The 27,292-nt window shown below is 41.5% G+C and overlaps 1 protein-coding gene across 2 annotated transcripts; it reads left to right on the forward strand.

Annotated features, from left to right (window-relative positions):
- The first annotated feature begins 1,433 nt into the window (after positions 1–1,433).
- Positions 1,434–24,493, forward strand: CALCOCO2 (calcium binding and coiled-coil domain 2). Of its 2 annotated transcripts, none has more exons than XM_010594358.3 (13): positions 1,434–1,564; positions 9,704–9,893; positions 13,624–13,726; positions 13,887–14,020; positions 15,055–15,180; positions 15,380–15,477; positions 16,512–16,581; positions 17,207–17,329; positions 17,609–17,695; positions 20,125–20,220; positions 21,812–21,947; positions 22,911–22,939; positions 23,484–24,493. In XM_010594358.3, the coding sequence occupies exons 1-13, from the start codon at positions 1,455–1,457 to the stop codon at positions 23,661–23,663; spliced, it is 1,482 nt and encodes a 493-aa protein (XP_010592660.2). In that variant the 5' UTR covers positions 1,434–1,454; the 3' UTR covers positions 23,664–24,493. The 2 variants fall into 2 exon arrangements, with proteins under 2 accessions (XP_010592660.2, XP_023409385.1); XM_023553617.2 differs by lacking the exon at positions 1,434–1,564 and adding an exon at positions 3,507–3,620.
- The last annotated feature ends 2,799 nt before the right edge of the window (positions 24,494–27,292 follow it).

The following is a 27,292-nucleotide window of genomic DNA, read 5'->3' on the forward strand; positions in this document are numbered from 1 at the left end:
ATACTTTTGAATGATCTTCAGCAAAATTTTGCTTGCATGTGATATTAATGATACTGCTCAATAATTTCTGCATTCAGTTGGGTCTCCTTTCTTGAGAATAGGCATAAATATGGATCTCTTCCAGATGGTTGACCAGGTAGCTGTCTTCCAAATTTCTTGGCATAGACAAGTGAGCACTTCCAGAGCTGCATCTGTTTGTTGAAACATCTCAATTGGTATTCTGTCAATTCTTGGAGCCTTGTTTTTCACCAATGTCTTCAGTGCAGCTTGGACTTCTTCCTTTGGTACCATCAGTTCCTGATCATATGTTACCCCCTGAAATGTTCGAACTTTGGTCAGTTCTTTTTGGCATAGTGACTCTGTGTATTCCTTCCATCTTCCTTTGATGCTTCCTGCATCATTTAAGATTTTCCCTGTGGAATCCTTCAGCATTGCAACTTGAGGGTTGAATTTTTTCTTCAGTTCTTTCAGCTTGAGAAATGCTGAGCATGTTCTTCCTTTTTGGTTTTCTATCCAGGTCTTTGGACTTGTCATCATAATACTTTACTTTGTCTTCTCAAGCCGCCCTTTGAAATCTTCTTTGCAGCTCTTTTACTTCATCATTTTTTCCTTTTGCTTTAGCTAGTCAACTTTCAAGAGCAAGTTTCAGAGTCTCTTCTGACATCCATTTTGGTGATTTCTTTCTTTCCTGTCTTTTTAATGACCTCTTGTTTTCTTCATGTATGATGTCCTTGATGTCATTCCACAACTCATCTGGTCTTCAATCATTAGTGTTCAATGCATCAAATCTATTCTTGAGATGGTCTCTAAATTCAGGTGGGATATACTCAAGGTCATACCTTGGCTCTTGTTGACTTGTTCTAATTTTCTTCAGTTTCAACTAGAGCTTGCAAAGCTGTCAAGTTAATTCCTACTCGTAGCAACCCTATAGGACAGAGAAGAACTGCTCCATAGGGTTTCCAAGGAGCGGCTGGTGGATTCAAACTGGCAACCTTTTGGATAGTAGTTGAATGCTTAACCACTACACCACCGGAGATCCTGTAGACCTTAGCTTCCCAAAATATCTCCAAAAAAACCAGTTGATTAGGCAAAACTGGTGGATTCCAACTGCCAACCTTTTGGTTAGCAGCCGAGCTCTTAACCACTGTGCCACCAGGGCTCCTTAGGAGCAAGCGAGAGATGATTAAATGCCAAAGAGACTCACTTATAAGGTGAAGTGTGATGTGGAGGCAGGAAAAAAATGGAGATGACCTCTCAGTCCCCTTCCAAGGTATAGATCTTTCTCATTCCGGACTGAAAGAAATAACAGTTAAAAAAAAAAAAAAAAAGAAAGAATAAACAGCTCGTTCTAGGAGATTAAACAGGCTTCTTGGTGTGAGATCGCTGTTTTCGACTGGGGAAAGCACTACAAGTCCCAGCAAGCAACGCGATGAGGGCGGGGCTCGGTGGCCGCTATGACGTTATGGGCGGGGCCAGACGGATCAGCTCTCGTTGGACTTTTAGCCCCGCCCCTGCCGCCTGCCGTGCCCCGCTGTTGTTGCGCCGCGGACGACTGCTACCCTCGGTGAGTCCCTGAAGTGGAAGGGGTCAGTTAGGCCATCGGGTTCCCCAAATTCAGACTTCCAGTCCTGAGAAAGCGCCATGGGTGGGTAGAGGTGGCTCGGGTTTCGTTTTCATCTCTCACACCTTTCTAGGGCAATAAGTGGGAGTGACTTCATGGAGCCCCTTCCGTGGCTGTCGAGAGTTAGGGGGCAGCCTTCTACCGAGGAAGGCAAGGCTCCAGTGCTTGTGGCCGGTGGGAGGCTCCTTGGGCAAAGAAGTAACTCCGACCGGGTTGAGGGTAGTGACAGCACGGCAGCCGCCCCGACGCGTCATGGCGTCATGCCCCTTCCCGATGGGGCGGAGGTCGTGATGGTCCCCATAATCCCTTTCCCTGATCTCATTGCTGTTTGCGTTGAGGCTTGAGGCGGGCCTGAGTCATCCCAGCTTCCCCTTTGGGCCTCAGTTTCCCCATCTACGAGTAGATTTGGTTCTTATAGCCCCTTTTCTTCAGATCAGACATTCTGTAAGTGAAGGAAATATTCTAGGCAGCCAAGAAGAAAAAAGGAGGTATAGTCACAGGGTTGTTTGGGGCCGATCTCCCATTGCCCCTCCGCATGGCCTCCTTTAGCCCAATTTAGTTTGAGGGCTAATGTCCCCACCCACATTATGATTTCAGCCCCTCCCAGGCACGTTAACTTTCTCTGCCTCTCAGATTCTTTGCTCCTGATCTAAGCCAACAAATGGCCATGGCTGGAGCTGAGTAGAGCAATATGGATGAGTCATTATAACTTATGTCCACTATTGCACAACCCATTTAAAGTAAAAGCTTTTTATGCAGTAGGCCTTTGCAGATTATGGAGGGCACATGATTACGGAATATCCAGATGGCTTACTTTCCCAGGTATTTTCAGGAGGGGCTTGAAATTCTACTTTTTGCAGGCATGACAGCACTGGAGAGTAAAGGACCCTGAAAAACATAGTCGGTAATCCTGAGTTACCTGGCACGAACAAGTTGTATTGTCTTCATGGTCAGATAATACATCTAGGGCTCTTTAAAAAAAATGTGGCTGTGCTTGTTGATATAATATCTTGCTTCCTTGTTTTCTCAGATGAAAAGAGAGTTAAAATGAACTCTCTGACTTAAGATCATTATAGCTGGAAAGGCCCTTAGACATTACCTAACCTGATCCACGTATTTTACCAACAAGGAAACTGAGGCCTAAAATCAGGCAGTATCACTTGACCAAGGTCTCAGCTAGTTAGTGGCATAGCTAAGACAGGCACATAGGTCCCTTGGCTCCTAAATCAGTCTTCTTTCCGCTATACTTCAAATACGGTCACTGCCCATAATACTTCAGGGGTTGGCAGAATCACCCCTTTCAAGGAAAAAGCGGATAATCTTAGCAAAATGGAGACTTACCACACAGCTTTGAGCTTTTCATAGTTTCTTCCACTTGTCTGAATCCGATGTTCCAGAACCATTTTTCTGTTCTCCACCTAGTACAGCTGGCACTGCTTGGTGTGGTATGTGGACTGAGAACCTGCTTAGAAGAAGTTAGGCAGCCAATCCAAACAGTTGTCAATTAATAATATTAAAAGCCTCATGGAAGTATAAAATTTTTCTAAGGTACTCTGAAAAATCTTAGGTAAGGAACTAGAATACATTTGGAAAGTTAGATTAGACCAAGTGCCTCAGTAATTTGAGATAAGTGATTGTGTGTCTTTGCTTTTGCTCCCTGTCTCAGAATCATCTACAAACCCATAGTATCCATTGCCAGTGTTCTTTAAGGGTGGTTATGTGTAAGCATCTCTTCCAGGGCCAGAGAGGAATGGGATTCAAATCAGTTTATCCATTTTGCTAATTGTTTAGAAAACAAAGCAAGCAGGATGAAGGGATTAGATTAAATGTGGGTTTTACTTTTACTTATTTTTGTTCTCCCTGTTCCCAGACAAGGAATTGATTTGCATTTCTCCTTGGCTGCGCAATCATTTGGTTTCCTTCTGTAAACTAAACCAGAGAAGCAACCTATAGTTTTCATTTCTCTTGAAACACTGGTATAAAAGACTAATTAAAAAAGGTAGGCCATTCTTTAAGGTCAAATTTTAGTTATTTCTAATAGTTATTTCTTATTTGTGGTTCAGTATTTGTTGTTAGGTGCCATTGAGTTGGTTCCAACTCATAGCAACCATATGTACAACAGAACGAAACACTGCCCAGTCCTGTGCCTTCCTCACAAAATCGTTGCTATATTTGAGTCCATTGCTGCAAGCACTGTGTCAGTCCATCTCTTGAGGGTCTTCCTGTTTTTCAGTGACCCTCTACCAAGCATGCTGTCCTTCTCTACGGACTGGTTCCTTCTGATAAAATGTCCAAAGTATGTGAGACGAAGTCTCACCATCCTTGCTTCCAAGGAGCACTCTGTCTGTATTTCGGAGACAGATTTGTTGTTCTTCTGGCCGTCCATGGTATATTCAGTATTCTTCACCAACACCATAAGTCAAAGGCATCAATTCTTCTTTGGTATTCCTTATTTATTGTCCAGCTTTCGCATGCATATGAGGCGATTGAAAATACCATGGCTCGGGTCAGGTGTCCCTTAATCTTCAAAGTGAACATGTCTCATTCACCATACATGAAGGCAAATCTTTAGAAAAATTGATGAGTTGATTTGGTTGAATGTTTTGCGTTGTTAGAATCTGAACCAGAAAGTTTTTCAACCTTTTTTTAATTTTCTGCTAAAAAGTCTATCAGTGTAGTTTTTGTGGATTAGCTAGGAGCAAGAGTAGACCTGGCTGTTGTTCCTTTTCTTGAAGAGGACATAGAGGATCTGTGCTCTCATAGAACAGTCCTGGGAGTAGAGTATTAGGCTCAAAAAGCTCATTAAATGAAAATGTGCCAGGCTTTCTTAGAAGCCAGGAGCCAGTCCTGGGGACTCATTTTAAAATACATTGCCTGTTATTGCCTGCTTCCTCTGAGGACCCTAATCCTTTTGGAAATTTAACTGAAAAGAAACACTATGTCTGAGACCAAGTAAAGTGCCTCTGACAGTTTTTGGAATCTCTGTGCATTATTTTCCCATGTCGATGGTTTTGTTTTTAAAAATCTGTTTTCCCAGATCACTTCTTATGTGGCCAGTCTTTGATTTTGGGGAGCATTGTTGTTGTTGTTAGGTGCCGTCGAGTCGGTTCCGACTCATAGCAACCCTATGCACAATAGAACGAGACACTGCCTGGTCCTGCGCCATCCTCACAAACCTTGCTATGCTTGAGCCCATTGTTGCAGCCACCGTGTCAGTCCATCTCGTTGACCCTCTACTTTACCAAGCATGATGTCCTTCTGCAGGGATTTGAGATTTTGGGGAGTAGAAGTAAGGAATTTGGTGGAATCCAAGCCCCCTGCTGTCAATTTCGACTCATAGTGATGGTATAGGACAGAGGGGAACTGCCCCATAGGGTTTCCAAGGCTATAATCTTTATGGAAGCAGACTGACACATCTTTCTCCTGCAGAGCAGCTGGCGGGCTTGAGCCACCAGCCTTTTGGTTAGCAGCCAAGTGCTTTAACCACTGCACCACCAGGGCTCCTCTTAGGTGGAATAACATTCCGTAATTCTAGGAGGCCTAATGCACCCCACTGCTTTTTCATGAATCAGTAGTTCTCTGGACTTCTAAATTTAACTTTTGCTCTTCTTATGTTTCTTCTTGCTTCTTTGCCTCTATGGTTATTTCCAGAATTCGAAATGGATTGTGCACAGTGTTTCTATAGTGGAAAGGGTGGCTAAAGGAGAGGGACGTTGATGGTCAGATCATTCCAGTTTTCCTCACACATATACACACACACACACAAACACACACTCACTTCTAGATTGCTTTGTCAGAAAGGTAATTTCCCAAAATGTTCTTCTGAGCCCATTTCTGCCAGAGAATTTTGATCACTGGGAGGAAGGAAAGGCTTTAACGATCACTTGACCATAAAAATCAGCTGATATCTATCTTACTTCCAGGAAAATGAATGGAGCGCCTCCTCACTGACTTAGCTCAGATTAGCACCTTTATGCTCTAGGTTTACCCCTGGCCCTTTCTGCTCTCATTTTTGATAAGGAGAGAAGGGAAACCACTGCTGTGCTCCACCTACCTACCTCCTTGACCCCTTCTCCAGTCTTGGCAGAGGAGAATTTTCACCATTATTTCAAGAATGGTCGAGTTAGGAATACCTGGAGTACCATTGGGTGCTGTAATCTCTGAAATAGGAAGCTTTATGAACCCTTTTGCATTTTGGATAATCAAGGTGACAAGGCTGTTGACCTTTCTAGAAAAATGGTTAGGTTTTTAGATAAATGAAAAGAGATAGCATTTTCCTTGGCTGTACACTCAGAACATAAGCTCTTTCATGTCATTTGTATGTATGTGCTGTCCCTTCTTCAAGCTGACTTCAGTTGGCTTGAGATTTGGGTTGTTTTTCTAGTAAGGGCAGAGAGGTTGTACAAAGCCACCCATACCCTTTTTTGATCTTGCCTTTCAGAGTAGCACCCATTTGCAAAACAGCTTGCCAGAGTTTGAGTATACAGAAGGTTGGTAATGGAGTGTGAATTTGATGGGTCCTTAAATCAAATCTGTGCTTTTTGCTTTCTTGATGCCATGCTGTATGAACCAGCCATGCCACCTGAACCAGCCGTACCAAGAGTTGGCACAGCACTTGGGGATTATCATCTTCTCGCCCTATTTTAGAAAAAAACAAAACAAAACTGAGGAATAGCAGCTTCTCCAAGGGTATCCAACAAATTGAGGGCATGGCTAGAAAAAGAACTCTTAGCCCCACCGTTGTTTACCTCCAAAGCCCCTTCCTTTTACATTTTGATGGTTGGCGTGCGTATATTATTTTTTCAACAAATAACTTGGTCAGTGATTACTGTGAGTGTGGTGTAAACCGTGGTGAACAAAGTAGCTGTGGTCCCTGCCCTTGCGGCTCATAGTCTTAAGTGGAGAAGAAAAATTATATAAGCCTTACGGAGGGAAAAGGAATTCCTGGGTGGTGCAAATGGTTAACCAAATGAAAGCTGAGTGCACACCACCTCGGGAGGAAAGTGTAGTGACCTACTTCTGAAAAGTCAGCCACTGAAAGCCCTGTGGCACACAGTTCTATTCTGACACACATGGGGTCACCATAAGTTGGAATCATCTCGATGGCAACTGATGGATGAAGGAAAAGAACAGAGAGTAAGGTATGGTACTTAGATTAACTGAGGGGCAGGCCCTGGAGTCACTCTTACCTGAAAGTTCTGTGTAATCCATAGTCAAAAGAATAAAGTCTTATTACAAGCTCACATAAATTGGTGCTCTAGGCTTGAGAGAGGGGACATACTGGCCTCAACATAACTGGAGACCAGTAGTAAAAATAGGAGTCAGTAAGCTGAGACCAGAGCCCTGGTGATGCAATGGTTAAGAGCTTGGCTGCTAACCAAAAGGTCAGCGGTTCAAACCTACCAGCCACTCTGCAGGAGAAAAATGTGGCGGTCTGCTTCCTTAAAGATTTAAAGCCTTGGAAACCCTATAGGGCAGTTCTATTCTGTCCTATGGAGCTATGAGTCAAAATCAACTGGATGGCAGTGGAGGGGTTTGAAGCTGAGAAACGTCCCTGCCTACCCTTCGGTCATCTAAGAGAAACCATTGCACAGGCAATGGCTTATCATAGGGAACGAGACTTGACCTGAATGGAATGTCACCTCCACACTCACACACATACTTAGAAAAACGGATTTGAGGTTTGAGGTTGAGGATGTGGCTAAGCCGTATCACTAAACAAAAGCCAATGCATTTCTTAGTTCTCTATCTCAATCCCAAGAATAGACAGTTCACTGCCCAAAGCTCCCCTGCCCTTCTGTGTGACAAGACTAACTTCTGGAGGAGCTGGAAGAGGTATGGCTGCTTACACTTCAAAATAAAACCAGGAAATAGGTAGGGTGGGGAGGGCTAGAAGAGCTAGTGTTTTTTGATTATTGAACTTTTTTTTTTTAATTGTGTGTATAGCAATCTTCCTTGTTTCAACAGCTGGATTTGTAAGGTATGTAGTATTTGCATATATGCAGCTGTTTCCTCATCCACTGTGCAGTGCTGCAGTATTTTTTAATTTTCCCTGTAAGGCCCTGCTTTGATTATCCTGGACCCACTAGGTGTTAAACCAGCAAAGGCATTTAGAAAACAATGCATGTTACTTGTTTGAGGGGCAATGCATGTTACTTGTTTGAGGGGCAGGAAATATCAGATCTCAACAATTGAAAAGACTTGGTTCTTTTCTATATTGTTCTTCCTCCAAAACACTTTCCCTTCGTTGGGGACTTTGAAAGATGAAACATAAGTTATTGTCCCTATTTTATAAACAGCGATCCGAACTTGCTTGTTGTCCTCCAAATGTGGGCTGCGTTTTTCTTTGCTTTTACTCAATGCTGTTTCCTTCACATGGAATGCCACCACGCCCAAACCCACTTGTCAAAATTCTAAGCCTTCTTTAAGGGCTTATCTGCATCTGCTTACTCCCTGAAGCTTTTCTTCATTCCCCTAACCAGTTTCCATCTCTCCCTCTTGAAGATCCCAGAGGCAGATGTTCTTCTCCCTCCATATTAGATTGGGAATCCTTTGAGGGCAAGGATTATGCTAAACCAAAACCAAACCAAACCCAGTGCCGTTGAGTCAATTCTGACTCATAGCGACCCTATAGGGCAGAGTAGAACTGCCCCATAGAGTTTCCAAGGAGTGCCTCGAAGATTCAAACTGCCGACCCTTTGGTTAGCAGCCATAGTGCTTAACCACTACGCCACCAGGGTTTCCAAGGACTAGGCTAGGAAAAGAAAAAAATACCCACAATAATAATCATTAAAAAATCCTGTTGCTGTCGAGTCGATTTCAACTCATAGAGACCCTATAGGACAGATTAGAACTGCCCCATAGAGTTTTCAAGGCTGTAATCTTTACTGAAGCAGACTGCCGCAGCTTTCTCCCAAAATCAAATGCATTACCATTGAATCGATTCTGACTCATGCGACCTTAAAGGACAGAGGAGAACTGCCCCATAGGGTTTCCAAGGACTGGCTGATGGATTCAAACTGCCAACCTTTTGGTTGGCAGCCAAGCTCTTAAATTCTGGCGGCATAGTGGTTAAGAGTTCGGCTGCTAACCAGAAGGTCAGCAGTTTGAATCCACCGGGCCCTCTTTGGGAACCCTATGAGGTAGCTCTGCTCTGTCCTTTAGGGTCACTATGAGTGGGAATTGACTCAATGGCAATGGGTAGTAATCACGAACATGTGTTAAACCCTTTCTCTGTGCTAGACTCTGTGCTAAGTACTTTGTCATTCAATACCCCTTTACTTTGTATGAAGTGCCTAGCACTGATTTAAGGGCTAGACACTTCATATTATTTCAGTTAATCCTTATCCACCCACAAAAAATGAAAAGATAAAAACGGATGAGGTAGGTATTATTATTAACCCCATTTTATAGATAAGGAAACAGACACAGCCAGGTGGATTAAGTAAATTGCCCAATGTCACACATTTAGTAGCTGGTGAAGTTGGGGTCTGAATTTTGCCACTTTGTTTTCAGAACCCATGCGTGTCACCACTGCATGTCAGTCTTCTCTTTCATCCTCATCTTTCTTCCCATTCCCATCCTCAGCTCCCAGAAGAGTACTTTATATATGGAAGAGCTGTTAATTATAGGAATTATGTATGGAATTGAATGCTGAAGCTGAAATCCAGAGAGCTTGGCTTTCTTAAAGTTACAGGACTTGTTGGGATTAAAAATCTAGGTTTTAAGATTCCTGGCTCAGGCCATTGTTCCCCAGGCTGCCTTAGTTAGTTAAGGCATTTAGAGAAAGGGAAGCAAACTAGCTATGAGCAGAGAATAAGGATAAGTGAGGGTGGTGGTATAGAAATGTCCATAGTGAAGAGGTCAGAGATATTCTCAGAAAAGTCTTACAGTAGAGGAAATTGTGAACTGCAAAATGGCTCAAAGTGAAACAGAAAGCAAGTTGTATGACCTAAGTATTTGTCAGACTTTTACTTTTCCTGACTTTACTTGAACGGAATGTTCTCTGGGTGAGTGCCCAGAAATCTCCAGGATTTCAAACAATCCTTTCTGTGCCTTACTTTATCTCATATCTTATAACAGGACCCACACCATGGAAGAGATAATAGAAGACCCCCCCACATCAGCTGTCTTGCTGGATCATTGTCATTTCGCTCAGGTCATCTTTAACAGTGTGGAGAAGTTCTACGTTCCTGGAGGGGACATCACATGCTATTACACCCTCACCCAGCATTTCATCCCTCGCCGAAAAGATTGGATTGGCATCTTTAGAGTAAGTGGTTAACTTACTACCAAGTGATCAGGAGCTGGAGGTGAATCTCATAAGCATGATTTATATTATGTCTGGTCAATTTTAAAATCCTCGATTAAGCTTCCTAACACCCCTTCATGTAACAATGCGTGCTGTTTCGCTCACATTTTAAATTCAGTCTCAAAATAAGGCTTACAAATTTTATGATCCCCAAAGTTTATAATGCATTCACCGACCGATTACAATTTTTAAAAATAATCCTGTTTTGAAATATCCATCTATAACTTGACTGGGAGGGATGGTCCCTTCTTGTGTAATTTCTGTGACTTTAAACAACACTTACTTAATACAGTGTTTAATTTGTTTTAATGTGAATATCACAAATCTGGAAAAGATGTTGAGAAGTTACCTGGTCCAATACCCCACATCCAAGAAATCTGTTCCTGAGTGTGTCTTGCTTCTCTGTAAAGATTTCTAACAAAGTTTATGAGCTCTCTCAATGACCTCTTCCAGTGTCTAATCACCCTGTCAGTTCAAGTACAGAACTGTTATATTTTAATAATCAACTTCCTCTCAACTACTTCTCCTTCTCTTATCCTCCCTCCTCCTATCTCATTGTCCGTGACACACACACGCACACACACACACATACACACTCCATAATGACAAATATTCCTGTTTGCAGAGACTGGAGATAAAGGTCAGATTTAAGTAATTTACACTGCTGAGTTGCAACGTCAGTGACCTTTGATTTGACACCCCAGTATGTCATACGCCTGTTTGCCAGTGCTGCTCATTCTGAAATCAGACACCATTCTTCACTGCACTGTGAAGGAGCTGTTCCTTACTCACATCTCTCATTAAATTCCTTTGCCTTAATCGTTTGAAATACCACGCTCCTTTGTGGAGCTATGGAAGCCGGAGGTGTGTTAGACTGGTGTTTGGAGGTAGGAGTAGTTGACAACTAGAGGGACACTGGCAGGTGTCATGACAGTTCTGAGTCTGTAGGATACTGAGTCATCAGACTGAAAGACGTTCTAACACAAAACCGACACAGCAGACTCGGAAGGAAAGAAGATGATAGTTGTTTTTTTTTTCCCTTCCCTATATATAGCAAAGCATCTTAGCACTGTCCAATAGAACTTTCTATGATGGAACTATACTTTCGCTGTACAATACATCTGCCTACTGAGTACTTAAATGTGCTAGTGTAAGTGAGTAACTGTATTTTAAATTTTATTTAATTTTAAATTAATGTGGATAGTGGGTACCATATTGGACAGTGCAGGTATAGATAATATAAAAACAAATTATTTAAAAATTACTTCCTAGACTTTGAAATTTAACTTTTTATTTCTTGCAACATGGTTATATTTCTGTTTTACTTAGACCAAGTGTTTGTATTCCCCAAGCACACAGCAATTGCCAGTCAAGACTTCACCATAAACCAAATGAAAATCTTGTGCTTTTTAAAAACAGATATGTTTAAAAACATTAAAAAATAAATAAATAAAGCATCTTTGTTTGGAATGCGTTTCAGATTGTCATACCCAGATAAAGAAATAACGGTTAATCCAAAGAAGGATCTCTAATGTTCATTGTCCATAAAACCATTAACTTCAACACCTACCCTGAAGCCTAAAAGTTTTAAGACGTTTTCAGACTACATAAGAGAGATTACTGGTGGCCCAGTGGTTAAGAGCTTGGCAGCTAACCAAGAGGTCAGCAGTTCGAATCCACCAGCCCCTCCGTGGAAACCCTACGGGGCAGTTCTACTCCGTCTTACAGGGCTGCTATGAGTCGGAGTCAACTCGACTGCAACAGGTGTGGTTTTGGTAAAAAGAAAACACACCTTTTTTTTTTTTTTTTTGAGACCATGATATGTGTGCCAGGCCCTTGGTGAGGTTTTGTGTGTGTATATGCATGTGTTTTCCAACCTTCACGGCACAGCAGCCCCATGAGATGGATAGTGTTATCTCTTGTTCACAGATGACTAAAAGGAATATACTCAAGAGAAATGGTAACTTGCCAAGGTCTCATAGTAAGTGGTGAAGCAGCATTTGAACTCAAGTGTGTTTGACTCCCAAACCTGGGCTTTTTCTCTTACATTGCGCTGAATTCCTTTGAATGAAAGAATTAAGAGTTGACTGTAAAGTTTTGTCCTTCGTATCTCACATTGTTCTTCCTGTGTAGCCTTAATCAGGTTCCTCAACTCCTTACCACCCTTAATGCTGATAGTTCCTGGCACACCTAGTGGGCACTTAGTAAATGTTTTTGAATGTATGCATATGCTGTATCTTCTCAATATAGAGAAAGCCACCACCAATCATAGAGCCTAAAGTGGGTGGGAGTCAGGTTTCTTTCCTTCAAATCAGTATGTAATCCTGTGCTCTGTGCTCTCCTTTACCAGGGCATTTAAATATTTTCAAGGTTTCAAAGAGGGGAAATATCACGCTACAGTGGCAGGCTGAGACTAGAAGAACCATTTTTGCCTTATGTCTGCTCTAGTGAAGAGCCAAGGCCAGAAATTGCAGGTGGCTAGAAGTTGTTTTTTTGTTCCGAGGCAGCAGTAATTCTGAGGCCTTCCCAAATGATATTTCGGTCACAGTGCATTAAGAAACTCCAGGTTGTGAATGAGGACTCCATAAAATTCCTGCTTCCTGGACCACTGCAGGCTGCAGTGGCTCAGAGATGCATACAGCAGTGGGGTGTGTATTCAATGAGACACTAAAACATGCCCTAGTATGTTCCGATGAGCTTTCAGTGTAGCCTTTTCAACTTTGCTCTGATTTCTTAATATATTAAAAATGGAATTTATTTTTAGTTCTTTTTCTTCCCACTGGGCTCAGGCAGGGTCAAAATATGGCAATAAATGTAATTTTGCTTCTCATTTGCCAAGTTCTCCCTTCAAGACACAATGGCTCCCTTTCCATTTCCTAGCGTGCTCTCATCTTCCAGATAAGATTTGAGCTTTCTTACATTTCGTGAGAAGATTTTCCACTTCGCCAGCTTTCCGCTCCAAGGCATGCTTTCCTTTGTCCTCGTGTCTTATGATTTACTGCATTCAGTACCTAGATGGGGCTTTTACGACCACCAGATTGTTGTTGCTATCTTTATTACCCAAAAGCCATCATATTAAGCATGCATCAAGAAAAACATGGAAGAAAGAAAACAATATTGACCTGGACTCTGTTATCTGGTGCCTCATTATCTAAGACTCCCTGCTTCCCCCTACCCCCTACACACACATACATTATTCAAAAGAATGCATTTTTTAAATGGAGTAGTATAGCCATGTTGGTATAGGTGACAAGGCTGATAGAGGACACACTAGTAGAGAGTACAGGCCAGAGTGCTTTCTGATATAGAAATTCCAAGAACACTCTTTGAAAGAAGATAGCAGGATCGAGGTTCACAATCCCAGAACCTTTTTCCCCCAATGACTCAGTTCTGTATCTGACTTGGAGATAGAATTTTTGGAGCATTTATACTGGGTATTGAGTAACTAGTCTTCATTTTCTTTTAAGTCTGGTATGCCAATTTTTAGTTGTACCAGCCATTTTACCATATGCTGTCATAAATCAAAAACAAGATTTGATCCGTGGTATGTGAATCTTGACGTAATGAACCCATTCTGTTGTATTTCCAACATGTACAAATAAAAAGTAAATGTGTTTTAAGCAGAGATAGCCCTGATAAGATTTCCCCGAGTCCTTTCAGGTGCTGAGCAAGAGTGTTCTTATCTTTGCAGGTGGGATGGAAGACAACCCGTGAGTATTACACCTTCATGTGGGTTACCTTGCCCGTTGACCTAAACAGCGAATCATCCAAACAGCAGGAAGTCCAATTCAAAGGTGAGAAAAATACTGGATCAGAGGTGTTGGAGACGGTCAGCAGAAAAGGCTAATTAATCCTCTTGACCTTGAGCTTTCTGAGACAGATAAAAAACTCCAGATTTTTAAAAATTTTCTGAATAAATCTTATTTTGGATTAAAAATCATGTTGTGTTTTCAGCTTATTACCTGCCCAAGGATGATGAGTATTACCAGTTCTGCTATGTGGATCAGGATGGTGTGGTCCGGGGAGCAAGTATCCCTTTCCAGTTCCGTCCGGAAAATGAAGACGACATCCTGGTTGTTACCACTCAGGTCTGTAAACATCTCACCTCAGTCCCTTTCTGCCATTAGGATTAGCAATTCCAGAATAGAGTAAAATTAGTAAGTCTTTTGAGTCAGATAGTGTTGGGAAAAATTTATGCAGTACCCACTCAAACCCACTCAGAAATGATTTCAGAACCTTAATAAGAATCATAACAGTAAATGATCTCTTCCTTCTCTAAAACATTTGACTCATTACCACTCACTTATCTTCTTAACTTTTCCAGTTACTTAATTTTTGTCATGGAAACCCTGGTGGCGTAGTGGTTAAGGGCTATGGCTGCTAACCAAAGGGTCGGCAGTTTGAATCCGCCAGGCGGTCCTTGGAAACTCTATGGGGCAGTTCTACTCTGTCCCATAAGGTCGCTATGAGTCGGAATCAACTCGACGGTACTGGGTTTGGTTTTGTTTTTTTTAATTTTTGTCATATGTACATATTGCCACCACAGTAAATTTAGCAGCTCCTTTTTATTTATTTATTTGTTTTGTCAGTTCCCTTGAGGATAGAAGTACCAAATATTCTTTGTATATTTCTCAGTTCTGACCCAGAGCCTGTCATGTATTAGATTCATTTACTTAGTCATTTAACAGGATACCTGCTTTTCATTCAGCACGATGGTAGGCACTGGGGATGCAATGAAAGATTAAAACACTGTCCCTGGCCTCACGGACCTAAGTGCAGTAGGAGAGACAAACAGTACTAAGTGTCTGCAAGAAGAATCGACATTGCCTCCTTCTTCTGTTATTTCCCCTTTTGATTTTTTATGGCCTTGATTTTTGCTTATCTGTCTTTTGTGGTAATGACAGCCTTAATGCTGTACTTATACACACACACCTATATTATACCCTTAATGACACTAAGGAGGTCCTTCCATTTAGGGTACACAGGTATCACTACAGTGAGTGGAAATCAGCCAGACCCCCTCCGGCCCTTCTCAGCCTATGGGAATTTTCTTTCAGAGGGACTTAAATATCCATTGAGCTGTAAAGGGTCAAATCTGAGTTTATGGAATGCACTTTCGTAGGGAGAGGTGGAGGAGATTGATCAGCGTAACCAGGAGCTTTGTAAAGAAAACCAGGAGCTGAAGGACAGCTGTGTCAACCTCCAGAAGCAGAACTCAGACATGCAGGCTGAGCTCCAGAAGATGCAGGTATGGCTGCTGGTTAAAGGAGAAGTTGAATGCCAGAGGTCAGAATTGAACAGGGCCTCTTGTCTAGCACTGTTTTCTATTTTTGCTTGCAATTTCACCCCCTTACACTAATAAGTACTTGTTGACTGCCTGAGATACTAAAAAAAGCTCTTAGAACTGATTTGTCCCGTTGATGACTTTTTAATCTGTTTCCTTTTAGGGACTACAGGAGGAGCTAGAAACCCTAAAGAGCATCAATAAGAAGTTGGAACAAAAAGTGAAAGAGCAGGAGGACTCTTGGGAGCTAGAGCTGCTTCAGTGAGTTAGTCTCATAATTCTCTTCCTGTTATGACCATTATAGGTGTGGCTCTTCCTTTGAATCATGAGCTATTTGATTCTAGATTAGAGAATTTAAATCAGAATGGGAAGGAGAAATGACCTGAATTCAACTATTAACTTTGTTGTTGTTGTTACGTGCAGTCCAGTCAGTTCCAACTCATAGCGACCCTATGTACACCAGAACGAAACACTACCCAGTCTTGTGCCATCCTCACAATCACTGCTGTGTTTGAGCCCATTGTTGCAGCCACTGTGTCAGTCCATCTCATTGATGGTCTTCTTCTTTTTCACTGACCTTCTCCTTTACCAAGCTTGATGTTCCTCTGTCCTGATAATGTGTTCAAAGTACGCGAGATGAAGTCTTGCCATCCTTGATTCTAAGGAGCATTCTGGCTGTACTTCCGAGACAGATTTGTTCATTCTTCTGGCAGTCCATGGTATATTCAGTATTCTTTGCCAGCACCGTAATTCAAAGGCATCAATTCTTTTTTGGTCTTCCTTATTCATTGTCCAGCTTTCGCATGCATATGAGGCAATTGAAAATACCCTGGCTTGGGTATTAACTTTAAGGATTAAATATTTGCAGTTGTTGGGGTCAAGGAGCCAATACAGGACTGTAGAAGAGACTAACCCACCCATTGACATCAAGTCGATTCCAGTTCATAGCAACCCTATAGGACAGAGTAGAACTTCCCCGTAGAATTTCCAGTCTTCACAGAAGCACACTGCCACATCTTTCTTCCAAGACCAAGCTGGTAGGTTCGAACTGCTGATCTTTTGGCTAGCAGCCAACCGCTTAACCACTGGGTCACCAGGGCTTCTATAGAAGTGACTAGTAGATTTTAAAATAATTCTGCAGGGTTAAAGCCAAGCAAGCCTTAAATCATTTAAGGCCAGGGGCAGCTGACCAGGAAAAACAACTATTGCTACTTCTTTGGATTCAGTGGCCAGGATATGTAACATCAGATCCTGGGATGAGCATTTGTTTCACATAATCATTTCCACCTCCACAGACTCAAAGAGCAAAACCAGAAGATGTCTTCAGAAAATGAAAAGATGGGAATCAGAATAGATCAGCTTCAGGTAGGTAATGCCACACCTCTGTCAAAGTATATTTTCTTAGCCTTGCCAACTGCCACCACTTCTTGGTGGCCCAGGAAGATGCATTTCATTGTGTCAAGTGCCTAATGGTATACCTTTCAAGGCATAGGACTGCAGTTTCAGGTTGTGTGTTTTCTGTTTTTGAACCAAACCCCCCGCCCCTTGCCTTTTTTTTTGAACAGTCATGGTCCTCAAGGAATTGATAATTTGTTCAACTTATATTTATTATGAGCTCTTAAGATGGATAACAGTCATCTATGCCAATGATTTTCAAACTTTTTTTAGCTACAAATCTTCCAGGCTAGTCTTACTTAAAAGGCTGGAATGTAAAGCAGAGTTAGCAGCAGAATTGCTCTGACATTTAGGAAGCTGTGCCTTAAAGACGGACTTGAAGGAGTGATTCAAAGAATTTTACTCAAGTCTTAGATATTTAGGGTATAAGATAATGGGGTTTCATGGAGCTGAAAAATGAAGGAGTTCTAAAAAGGATCTGGCAGTTGGGAGTTGCTGGGGAAGCACCTCTTTGTTACTGTTCATTAAAAAAGCATTGTTCCTGTTTAGTTTTCCTTCTCTTACATTGTGTTCATATTCACTATTTTCGCTTTAGGCCCAGCTGTTAATTCAAGAGAAAGAAATGGAGGAGCTTATTCAGGGAGATCAAGATAAGACCAAGCAACTGGAGCATCTGAAAAAGGAAAATGACCAGCTGTTTCTCAGTTTAACTGATCAGGTAGAATCATGGAAGAAAATAACGTTTTTAGGCATTTGCAAGAAAATATATCTATTATTGTTTCTTTATGTTTACTCGGATATCACTGGCTCTGGGAAGGGTCTCAGAGAAAGCCATCTGAAATGAGGTATCTCATGGTTTTTCTCAGAAACTGAAAGAGGGCTTGTCTCTCCCTCTACATCCTGCCTGCTCCATTAGCTCAGCAGGCCCTTCCTTGGCATGTATCCGGGTGGGGAGATGTTTGCCCAGCAATGAGATGGAAATCGGATTTTTTTGCAGAGGAAGCATCAGAAGAAGCTTGAGCAGACCATGAAGGAGATGAAGCAAAAGGAAACCACGGCAACAAAGAAACAACAGGAGTTAACGGCATGTTTGTCTTTGAATGCCTATGGGAAGGGGCATAAAGAAAGGGACGAATAGGGTCTGTTTTCAGGTGATGGAGAGGATAAGTAAGACAGATTAGAATAGCGTTTGCCTCTGGGTGTTTTGCTGGCTGCCCAAAAGGAGAGAGAATCTGCCATTTACAAAATGTTTTGGAGAAGTGGGCATTTCTAATGCATGATGATGAATTATAAAGAAATATTGAAAGCTAAACTTCATGACAGCTTATAGTAGATATAGAATCACCTTTATCCCCTCCTTATGGAGCTATTGTGAGGGCAGACAAATGACTGTTGAGCTCTACAACAGGAAAGTCTGACAGTAAATTCATAGCAAATTTTGTCATAATTAATAATAGCGATTATCATTATAGATTATAATAATATAGTAATGAAAGCCTAGTTGACTAATAATTTCTCATTGTTCGAAAAGAGGCCTCAGGTTAAGACAGATGCCTTGAAGTCTCATTTTCCGAATTGACGTAAGGCCATGAGAAATCCTGATGTCTGGAGGATAGCCAACTATTGAGATTGTCACTCATATGCATCATTCATTCATTTATTATTCAGTCAACTATTGAGAGCCTACTGTATGTATAGTTTTAGCGTAATAGTAAGGAGTAGAACAAAGTCAGCCAATTGGCAGCTCACAGGTTAAGTTCGGCCCGCAAAATTGAAGTAGTTACCAACATTTAAAAATGGGAATGTGTCCCTTTTAAAAAATCTTTATCTCCAGCTTCTTTTGGAAAGTCGGAGGATCTGGCAACATTGAACCCACATTCCCATGCAGCAACAACTTCTGGAGTTGATGAGCTGCTGTGCCCTTTAGACGGGTCATACGTTCTCCATTTTGCTGCCGTCTTCACTGTTCTGTTGCATCCATCTCCTTCACTCAATTACATTACATGCCTGGCCTTTATATACACATTTGATTTTGTGACCTCTGATACAGCAAAGGAATTATTGTTTTAAATAATATAGCCATTCAAAGGTTTGAACCTCCTTGTGGCTCGTGTGGGTTTCCTTAGAATATTTTTCAAGACCTGAGGCAATTCTTTATTCCTCATGTGTCTTCCAAAAGGCCTCTAACTATGAGGATTTTGTATCTTACACTTCAGGAACCTAGAAACAAGAAAACAGCAGTGGAAGAGCAGTTAGTACAAGAGGTGGAACACCTAAAGGCAAAGGTAGAGGCCGGGAAAGCCTGTTTCTTAGAGAAGTACAAAGAGTGTCAGCGACTCCACAAACAGATCAGGCAGCTCAGGGCTGCTGCACTGGTAGGTGACAGAGATAAGGGGCCCAGGAAAGCAAGGGGTGTGAAGGTTTGTGGCCCTTAGACCTACCCCAGAGGATCATACACCCTTCTTAGGAAGAGAACTTTATCTTTTAGCCAAAAAAAGGAGGGAAAGCATGTAAGGCCAGAAACTAGCTTGGGGACCTTCATTAGTTTCGGCCCCAGTTTAGCCATGGGTGTCAGGGAAGGTTTTTGTAACCATTGAAGAGGCTTCTGTGCAGACTCAGATAGCCCTTTCTTATTTCTGCCTTTTGAGGAAGTGAAGCAGGACCAGCAGAGCCAGCAGCAGCCAATGGGGATGGGGAGCAAGGAGCCTGCAGTCAGCACTGTCATCGGGTAGCCCCTTCTCGCATTACTACCCAAGGGTCGGCTAGAAGCGCACAGCAGTTTGGGCACCAGCGTTCAAATAAAAAATCTTGGAAAAAAACCACAAGCAGTAGGACTAGCTTAAGTGTTTTTGTGAGGTATGCGCATGTGTATACATGTAGGTAGGAGACGGGAAGCAGTGAAGCATGCATAGGACTTCTGGGGCCATAAAACTAGTCAAGCCAACCCATCAAACTGGGGAGCAGGACACCATCATACTGGGAAGTAGAAGACCCAGTCTGCGTTCCTTGTAGCCCTGGATAAATGCCTTTCTGGGCTCCTTTCTCCTCAGTGTAACTTGAATCCAGATCTCAATCTTCCCACTGTGGGAGAAGGTCACACCAACCTACCCTGAAGTGCTTCAGGCTTCCTTGAGTGAGGTGTTTATTCAAAACAATAATGGTTGTTTTCATGGTTGGGTGGGGTTAAACAAGGCTCCATTTATCTCTAATTCTGATAAACCAGTCTTAAGGTTTTCCCTAAACTTGCTTTTTCTCAATTTGGTCTTTTATACTCCCAGCCAAACTAAAAGAAACTGACATCTAGATGCCAGCTGAGGCATTTTGTTAAGCTACTTTTCTATAAGTCAGCGCCCCCTCTATAGTACCACTCTTCCCTGCCCCTTTCCCTCCCCACCCCACCTCAGTCCCACCCCCTTGGCGGGCCAGAAACCTCTACATTCTCCTTGTTTTTCCTCACCTTGGACCCAGATTGCAATATGTGATCCTAATCCTAGTTTTTTCTGTTGTTGACAGGACCAGAACTTTGACCTGACAAGAAGACTGAGTGAGAATGAGTTTATATGTAAAACTCTGCAGAAAGAAAAAGAGAAAACAGAGGGAGAAAATGATGTAAGTGTATGAACCTGCTGCTGTCGAATCTATCCGCACTCATAGCAGCCCTATAGCACAGAGTAGACTGCCCACTTGGGGTTTCTAAGGCCGTAATCTTCTACGGAAGCAGACTGCTACATCTTTCACCTGTGGAGCGGCTGTTGGGTTCGAACAGCTGAGAGCTTTGACCAGTGCGCCACCAGGGTGAAAGAGGATAGAAAGCGCCAAGGTCTTAAGGGGAAGGGGCAGAGTATCTCAGAAATATGAATAAAATAAAAAGTGAAATAAAAGGGCGCTTTTCTCGGACAGTGGGTAAAACTGTTGCTCCTAAACAAAGATTAAATTTAATCTTGTTTGCTCATCTACCACAAAACCCTCTCTGTTCTACATATGAAACTTGTTTGGTGTGGCTGTAGTCACCTTGAAAGGAGTAGTTTTTTGTTGTTATTGTAAAAATATAATGAAAGGAGCAGTCTTGATGAAAACTTAACTTCTACTTTTAGCTTGACATTTATCATACACGTGATCTTTGTGGGCATAATATCCTATGTCACTTTCATGCTAGCTGGGGACCCATTTCCTTAAGCACAACTTTTTCCTTTTTCTCTGCTGCCAAACCAGAAGTAGAAGGGGTGGTCTATACCAGTGCTGGACCCATGGTAAAAAAAAAAAAAAAAAAACTAATAAATGTTATGCATGCTTTCATTCATTCATCAGTTCATTCATTCATCCAACCAGTACTTTATTATCTGCTATTTGTTAAACACTGTTACTGATTGATTGATTGAGGACGATGGCAGCAAATAAAGTGGTTACATTTGAAATCATTCTCCTGCTCTTGCCCAGCATCAGAGATTAGGTGTTCATGCATTCTTGCAGCTACTAGATCTATCCCTCCAGAACTACCCTCTGCTATACCTCCAAGCAGTCATTTCTATTTTGATCATATGCCAACGTATTACAGTATTGCAGCAGGCCTTTGAGATCTGTTCTGGTCCTGTCATTCTCATTCTTTCAACCTAGATAAGTTTGTCTTGAGTTTGAAATCCCTGTTTTCCTGGGTCAGTCTGAGGGTGCATGGGAGTGGTGGTACAAGAAGAAAAAGATTTGATATTTGGAGACTTTGTTGAGAACTGTAGTAAAGCCCTCTTAAAATGTTAATGGGGCCGTTTACTCATTTTCTTTTTTTCTAAGAAGGGAAAATTATATTAGATGAATGTTCACATTATATACAAAATTGTTCTAGGAAGGAGATTGAAAGAAGCATTCTGCTCTCAATAATATACAACAGTTTCAGTTTTAGTATAGCTCCACCCTCATATGTGCAGGAAGCTTTTATACTCCCCTTACTTCAGCTGGTATGTATTCAGAGATTTTCTGTGTTAATCGAAATAAAATTCAGTAAACATATTTAAATTCAGATTTTAAGAACTCACATCTTTGAAATATTGAGGCTGCTACTTCCCCTTTTGAAGTATTATGTATCATTTATCCGGGTTTCTCCAGTGCCACATTGAGAACTACCTGTAATGAGCATCCCCAGCTGGTTCCTGGTGATCATTCTTTGTTGCTGCCTTTCAACATATCTCTATAAACGCTTTATCCTTAGCTTTTGAAGAGGGAGAACAGCAGATTGCTGAGTTACATGGGTCTAGATTTTGACTCTTCACCGTATCAAGTGCCCGCTTCAGCTCAAGGAGGTGCGCAACAAAATCCAGGACTTGTGTATGGAAACCCATATTGTGGTAAGACAGCTTTGCCATTCTTGCTAGAAGACCCCTGCCTGCATGCCTTTTCCCCACTAAATTTTTTTTTGAAGCTGAGATGCTAATTAAGACCAATTTCATTATTAAGACTTGCTGGGCAGAAACTGAGGACCCAATAGAAAGATTGCCAGGCTTGAAGTGTTAATTGAGAAATAAATCTGAATTCAGAAGACGCAAATCAGATTATTCGCCCAGAGGCAGCAGACACAAATTGAGTCCCACGGCTATATTCCAGATGTATAAATCAGAGAAACGTCTTTATGTAGAAGATATACACATACAAAGCTGAGGAAGCTAATTAAGCTTTGGAAATGGAAGCACTAGGGGCAGGTTATTCCACCCAGGAACTGGCAGTTATGGCAGCCACCCCAACGGCCTGACTAGGGGAGCAGGAGTGTGCTCCAGAGAGACTCGTAGTTTGGAGGACAGGAAATGGGGTTGAAAAACACTCTTGCCACTCATTTGGGGTGAGATGTGCTTGCCAAACAGAGAGCTTTTCTCTCTTGTCTCCAAAAGCGATGTGAGACCTTATTTGGTTTTTTGGATAGTTTAAGGCAGTAATTTTACCTTAAGAATCACAACCAAATCTTTGCAGAATACAAGTAAATTTTTTTCTTTAAAATTTCATTTGAAAAATGTGTGTTTGCATGGATGTAGTCTTAAAATCTATTCTCAGACTATTTCCTTGTATTGTTCTTATTAAAACCTTATTTTTCCACCTCTGAAAATATGTTTTTTTATTATTATTGTGTAACGTGTACATGGCTATTGAAAATGCCATTTCATTATTTTTTCTTTTCTTTCCTCTTTATCATTGACCCTCGTCCCCTCTATCAGAAATAGATGGTATATACAGAGGCAGTGGGGATAAACAGCTGGATTGTTAGAGAATCTAAGGATGATATATTTTTCATTGAATGAAACCTTTTTTATTTCCCTCAGGTATCCAGGAAAGTTCTTACCCCAGCGTGGTAAGTATTTGACTCATGAGATTGACCACATCAAATCCTAGAGAAAATTTCACTTCCTGCTCTAGGTCATGGGAGAACCATAGGGAGGAGGAGACTGGTTCATTTTGATAACTCCAGAGGTCAGCCGAATCAGTTTTTTCGGTGCCCAAAGCTGAGCCAGCCTGTCGAGGTGGGCAGAAGAAAGCACAGTTCATCCATCAGCATTCTGTGCAGGATCTCCGACTGTTACGTTAAGTTTGGTAGCATGACTGGGGGAGAGGTATGAACTAGGCATCTAGTCAGAAAACGTATGTCCAGTACCCCTTCCAGGCTAGAAGCCATTTTGACTGCTTCAGCAATATCAGACCCTTTCAATCCTGGGGTTAGAGAATGCTCCAGTGAGTATCTTCATATGTGAATTCATACATTCCTCCACTAATTTTTGAGCACCTACCATGTGCCAATCAGTATGCTAGGTGCTGAAGATACAGTAGAAAACAAGATAGGTCTGGTCTCTGCCATATAGAGCTTACAGCTTTGCTGATCTCTTTGCTTTTTCTCCCAGGCCTCCATCAAAAAATGCCCCACCTGCAACGTGTACTTTACTGATGGTATGAATCAGGAGGAACACACCTTCGAGCAGCATGGGCAGGTCCTTTGTTTGGATTGTCCAGTTTGTGACAAAAGCTTTCCGCTAGACCAGAAGCAGATCTTTGAAGACCATGTACTCTGCCACTCTCTATAAGTGCCTCTTGGATCTATACTGTAGATAGATTCTATAGAGCAGAACCTATCACTTCTATGAGTTGTGACTCAAGATCCTGTCTAACCTGAAATCATTAGGGCTTTATTCAGCCTTGCTGTCCCTAGAGGTGGAGTCATATTGCTTATCTGAAGGATAGTGTTAAAGGCTGTTATTCTGCCCTTGTATGTTGCTACCTGTTAAGTGAAATAGCTCTAGCTATGTCAGCCTCTCATCTATGGTGCCCATTCTTTGAGGGTCTCCAGCACAAGAAGCCTGGGATGGTACTGACCTGGCTGTTCACAACAGGCCGGACATGAATACTAAGTGATTAAGTTCTCCAACTTGTCCCACTGCTATTCAAGGTTAAGCCTTGAGCGTATTTGTACTCAGTCCTCAGTTCTAATCCTGGGGTTCATCTGGCCTCTTTTATCCAACTGACTGCATTAGACTAGCCAAAAATTGTACGGTAGAGAACTTGGACATCCAATTTGGCTACCAAACTTTTCTCATCCTGATTTCTCAGCTCCCAGCAGAAACATCATATTCCTGAACCATGATGAACAGGAAATGTTATTTCAGTCACAGAAAGCCTTCTTTCTCTCTGGATAGCCGATTGGCATTTTCTACTCTGATCTTTCCTATGCACATAACTTTTGGTATTATAAGTCCTTTCTTATGGTTAGTAAGAGTTGGAAACTGTATGGGTTTGACACTTTTTCTGAGCAGGTGAATTTAAATATGGATGAGCCAATAATGAGGCAAACATTGTTAATCACTTAAATACAAAAAATAAACTAGTCCTTTATTTTAGGGACTTTGGTAATTTTAAATAACCTTGAACTTATGGTCTTTTCTTTTTAAGCACATGAGAAAAGTGCGATCAAAAGGATTGTGGGAATCAATGATTTCTCTTCACCCGTCTTAACTGTTCAATACGAGTATGCTGGCAGTTATCTCAAGGTGGGGCAGGGGTGATAAAGAATTAATTTGAGAAATCTGGAGCCCTGATTGCTTGCTCTGACCATCCATGCTTTGGAAGGGCAGTGTGGATTTTGGCACCCTTTGTGAACTAAGTTGAGTGCCCTCATCCAAGATTGCCTAATTGAACTATAAGAAAGAATTTTCTCTTCCTTCCCTACCCCCCTGCACAGGGACTGAACAAATGGAAGTGACTGCCAGACATTCAGCCAGCTAGTCACTGAAGAGACTTGTACAAAAGCTTTTGAATCACACAAAACATGATGTCATGAATAAGGTTGAGTCAAGTATAGCTCTGCATTCCTTCTGAGGTTTTCCCTGATGTGACTGGAGTTATGCCCTAGCCTAATTGTATTATCCCAGCCACAGCTCCTTGCCTTTATTTCTTTCTTTATAAAATGAAGGTGAAACTGTGTTACTACTCCTGTATCACCATGTCAGTAAGATATCTCTTGGATTCATAAGCCTTTTGCCCTCTTAAGAATCAGATGTGACATGCCGACAAACTAGAATAGAAATATAAATGGAAGGTGGTGATACAGGAGTTTTTTCTGGCAGATCCTCTTCCACCAGTGAATTTCTGTTGCTCCTCGCGCGGTCAGTGAAGAATCACAGCTTCATTTATTCTGTACTAGTCAGCTCTTAATTATGCATGTCATAGAGAAGAGCGGTGCTGCACGCAATCCAAATCCATGAATCCCATCTTCTGGTGAACTAATCACCCCTTCTGCCCTTGCCACCCTGATGACCACCAGCTTACCGTGGTTATCAACAGCCGCAGGAACCGATTAAAAAAAAAAGAAAAAGTTGTGTTAATAACTCTTTTTGCTGGGTATAAAACAAAGCATCTTTAGCCATTGTTCATTATCCCCAGCTGCTCTTACTAAGGCTTCGAAGGGGGAAATAAGACTCCAGGCAGCTACTAGTAGTAAGGAAACAATCATTATTAGGTAATAATCCACTGTCTATCCCAACTTCTTCTATGTCTCTTGCACCCACATCTTTTATAGTTGTAAAATACCTGTAAAAAATAGCAGGAAGTTATGGGAATCTTTTGCTTATTATAGCAACAAGGTTTTTCTTTCCTAATTCTTTTTTTTTTTTTTAATATTAAAATGTTTTTGTATTACTTGGGGGGGCAGTGGAAAAAGTCATGTTGACTGGCAAAAAAAAGCTAACCTAAAATCAGAAAAGAGAGTTGACAAGATATTCAGTAAATCAGGGCCCCTAAGAACACCTATAGCTTCAGGCCTTTTCCCTGGTATTGCTAAAAATAGGGATGAACTGTGACTGCCTTTCTCCTGTGAATTGAGTGATTTTCTAAAGTGGCAATGGATTGCACTGAGCTAAGCATACTCTACCTGGTCTCCCAGCAACAAATGCTGATGAGATGATAGGCCAGGGCTAAAAGATGTAGTCTATTACCTATGAAAAAAGCAAAATGGACTCTACGTAGAGATCAAACCGAGAGATACTCACCTACTCCACTGAGTTAACCAACAATAGGCCATAAGGTCAGGGAAAATAACCTACCCCAGTGCTCTCCTACTCGATTTCATATAAACATTAATGTCTTTACATTCACATAGTGCTTTAAAGTTTAGAATGTGCTTTATATATTCCACGTATACCTCTAGTAACTCCCTGAAACAGACAAGGCAGCTACTAATTCCCATTTTTATAGATGAGTAAATTGAAACATAGAGACATAACTTGCTAAAAGTGAAAATAACCCAAATGTCCATCAGCTGATAAATGGATAAATAAAATATGTTATATCCTTACAGTGAAGTATTAGACAATAAAAAGGAATGAATTACTGGTATGTTGCAACATGGGTGAAGCTTGAAAACATGTGAAGTGAAAGAAACCAGTCACAAAAGACCACATATTGTATGAAATGTCCAGAATAGGGCAATCTAGAAACAAAATTAGTGGGTGTGTAAGGCTGGGAGGTTGGGAGGAATTGAGTGATTGCTAATAAGTTTGGTGCTTCTTTTTGGGGTGATGAAATGTTCTAAAATGGTAGTGGTGTTCGCACAACTCTGAATATATTAAAAATAATTGAATAGGATACTTTAAATGAGTGAATTGTGTGCTATGTGAATTATATCTCAAGCTGTTACATTAAAAAAAAAAAAAAAAAGCTTGTTAAGGCCATGCATTGGCTCAAGTACAAATCCAGAGCAAGTTCAACACTGTTGAACTTGGCTAGAGTGCTTATTTCCGTACAATCCATTGCCATAACAGTATTGGGTTGCCTCCCTATCTTGGGCTGGAGGCAGCACAATGGAGTCAAAATTAACAGGGTCAAGGCAATTAATGGTAGCCCACCATTTGGCCAGCAGCATTAGTGGTCTCTGGGAATATCTATTCTGTAGAGATGGATGTACCCAATAAAGTTGGGGGAAAGAGTCACCAGCCCACAATTCCCAGGTAATCACATTAAGAGATCTAGCCTCTTCTGCCTGATGTGATTACTTTCTCCCTGTAGAAAGAAAGAATATGACACTCCAGGGGACTAAGTTTATTGTTTACTTGGTCAATCAACATTTATTAAGCACCCGCAGTGTGCAGGCCTGGATTAAAAAAATAAATAGAAAACAAGTTCTTCCCCTGAGAGATGTACAAAATTAATGGAAACATTCTGT

Source organism: Loxodonta africana, chromosome 18 (assembly GCF_030014295.1).
Source record: "Loxodonta africana isolate mLoxAfr1 chromosome 18, mLoxAfr1.hap2, whole genome shotgun sequence".
Taxonomy (NCBI): Eukaryota; Metazoa; Chordata; class Mammalia; order Proboscidea; family Elephantidae; genus Loxodonta; species Loxodonta africana.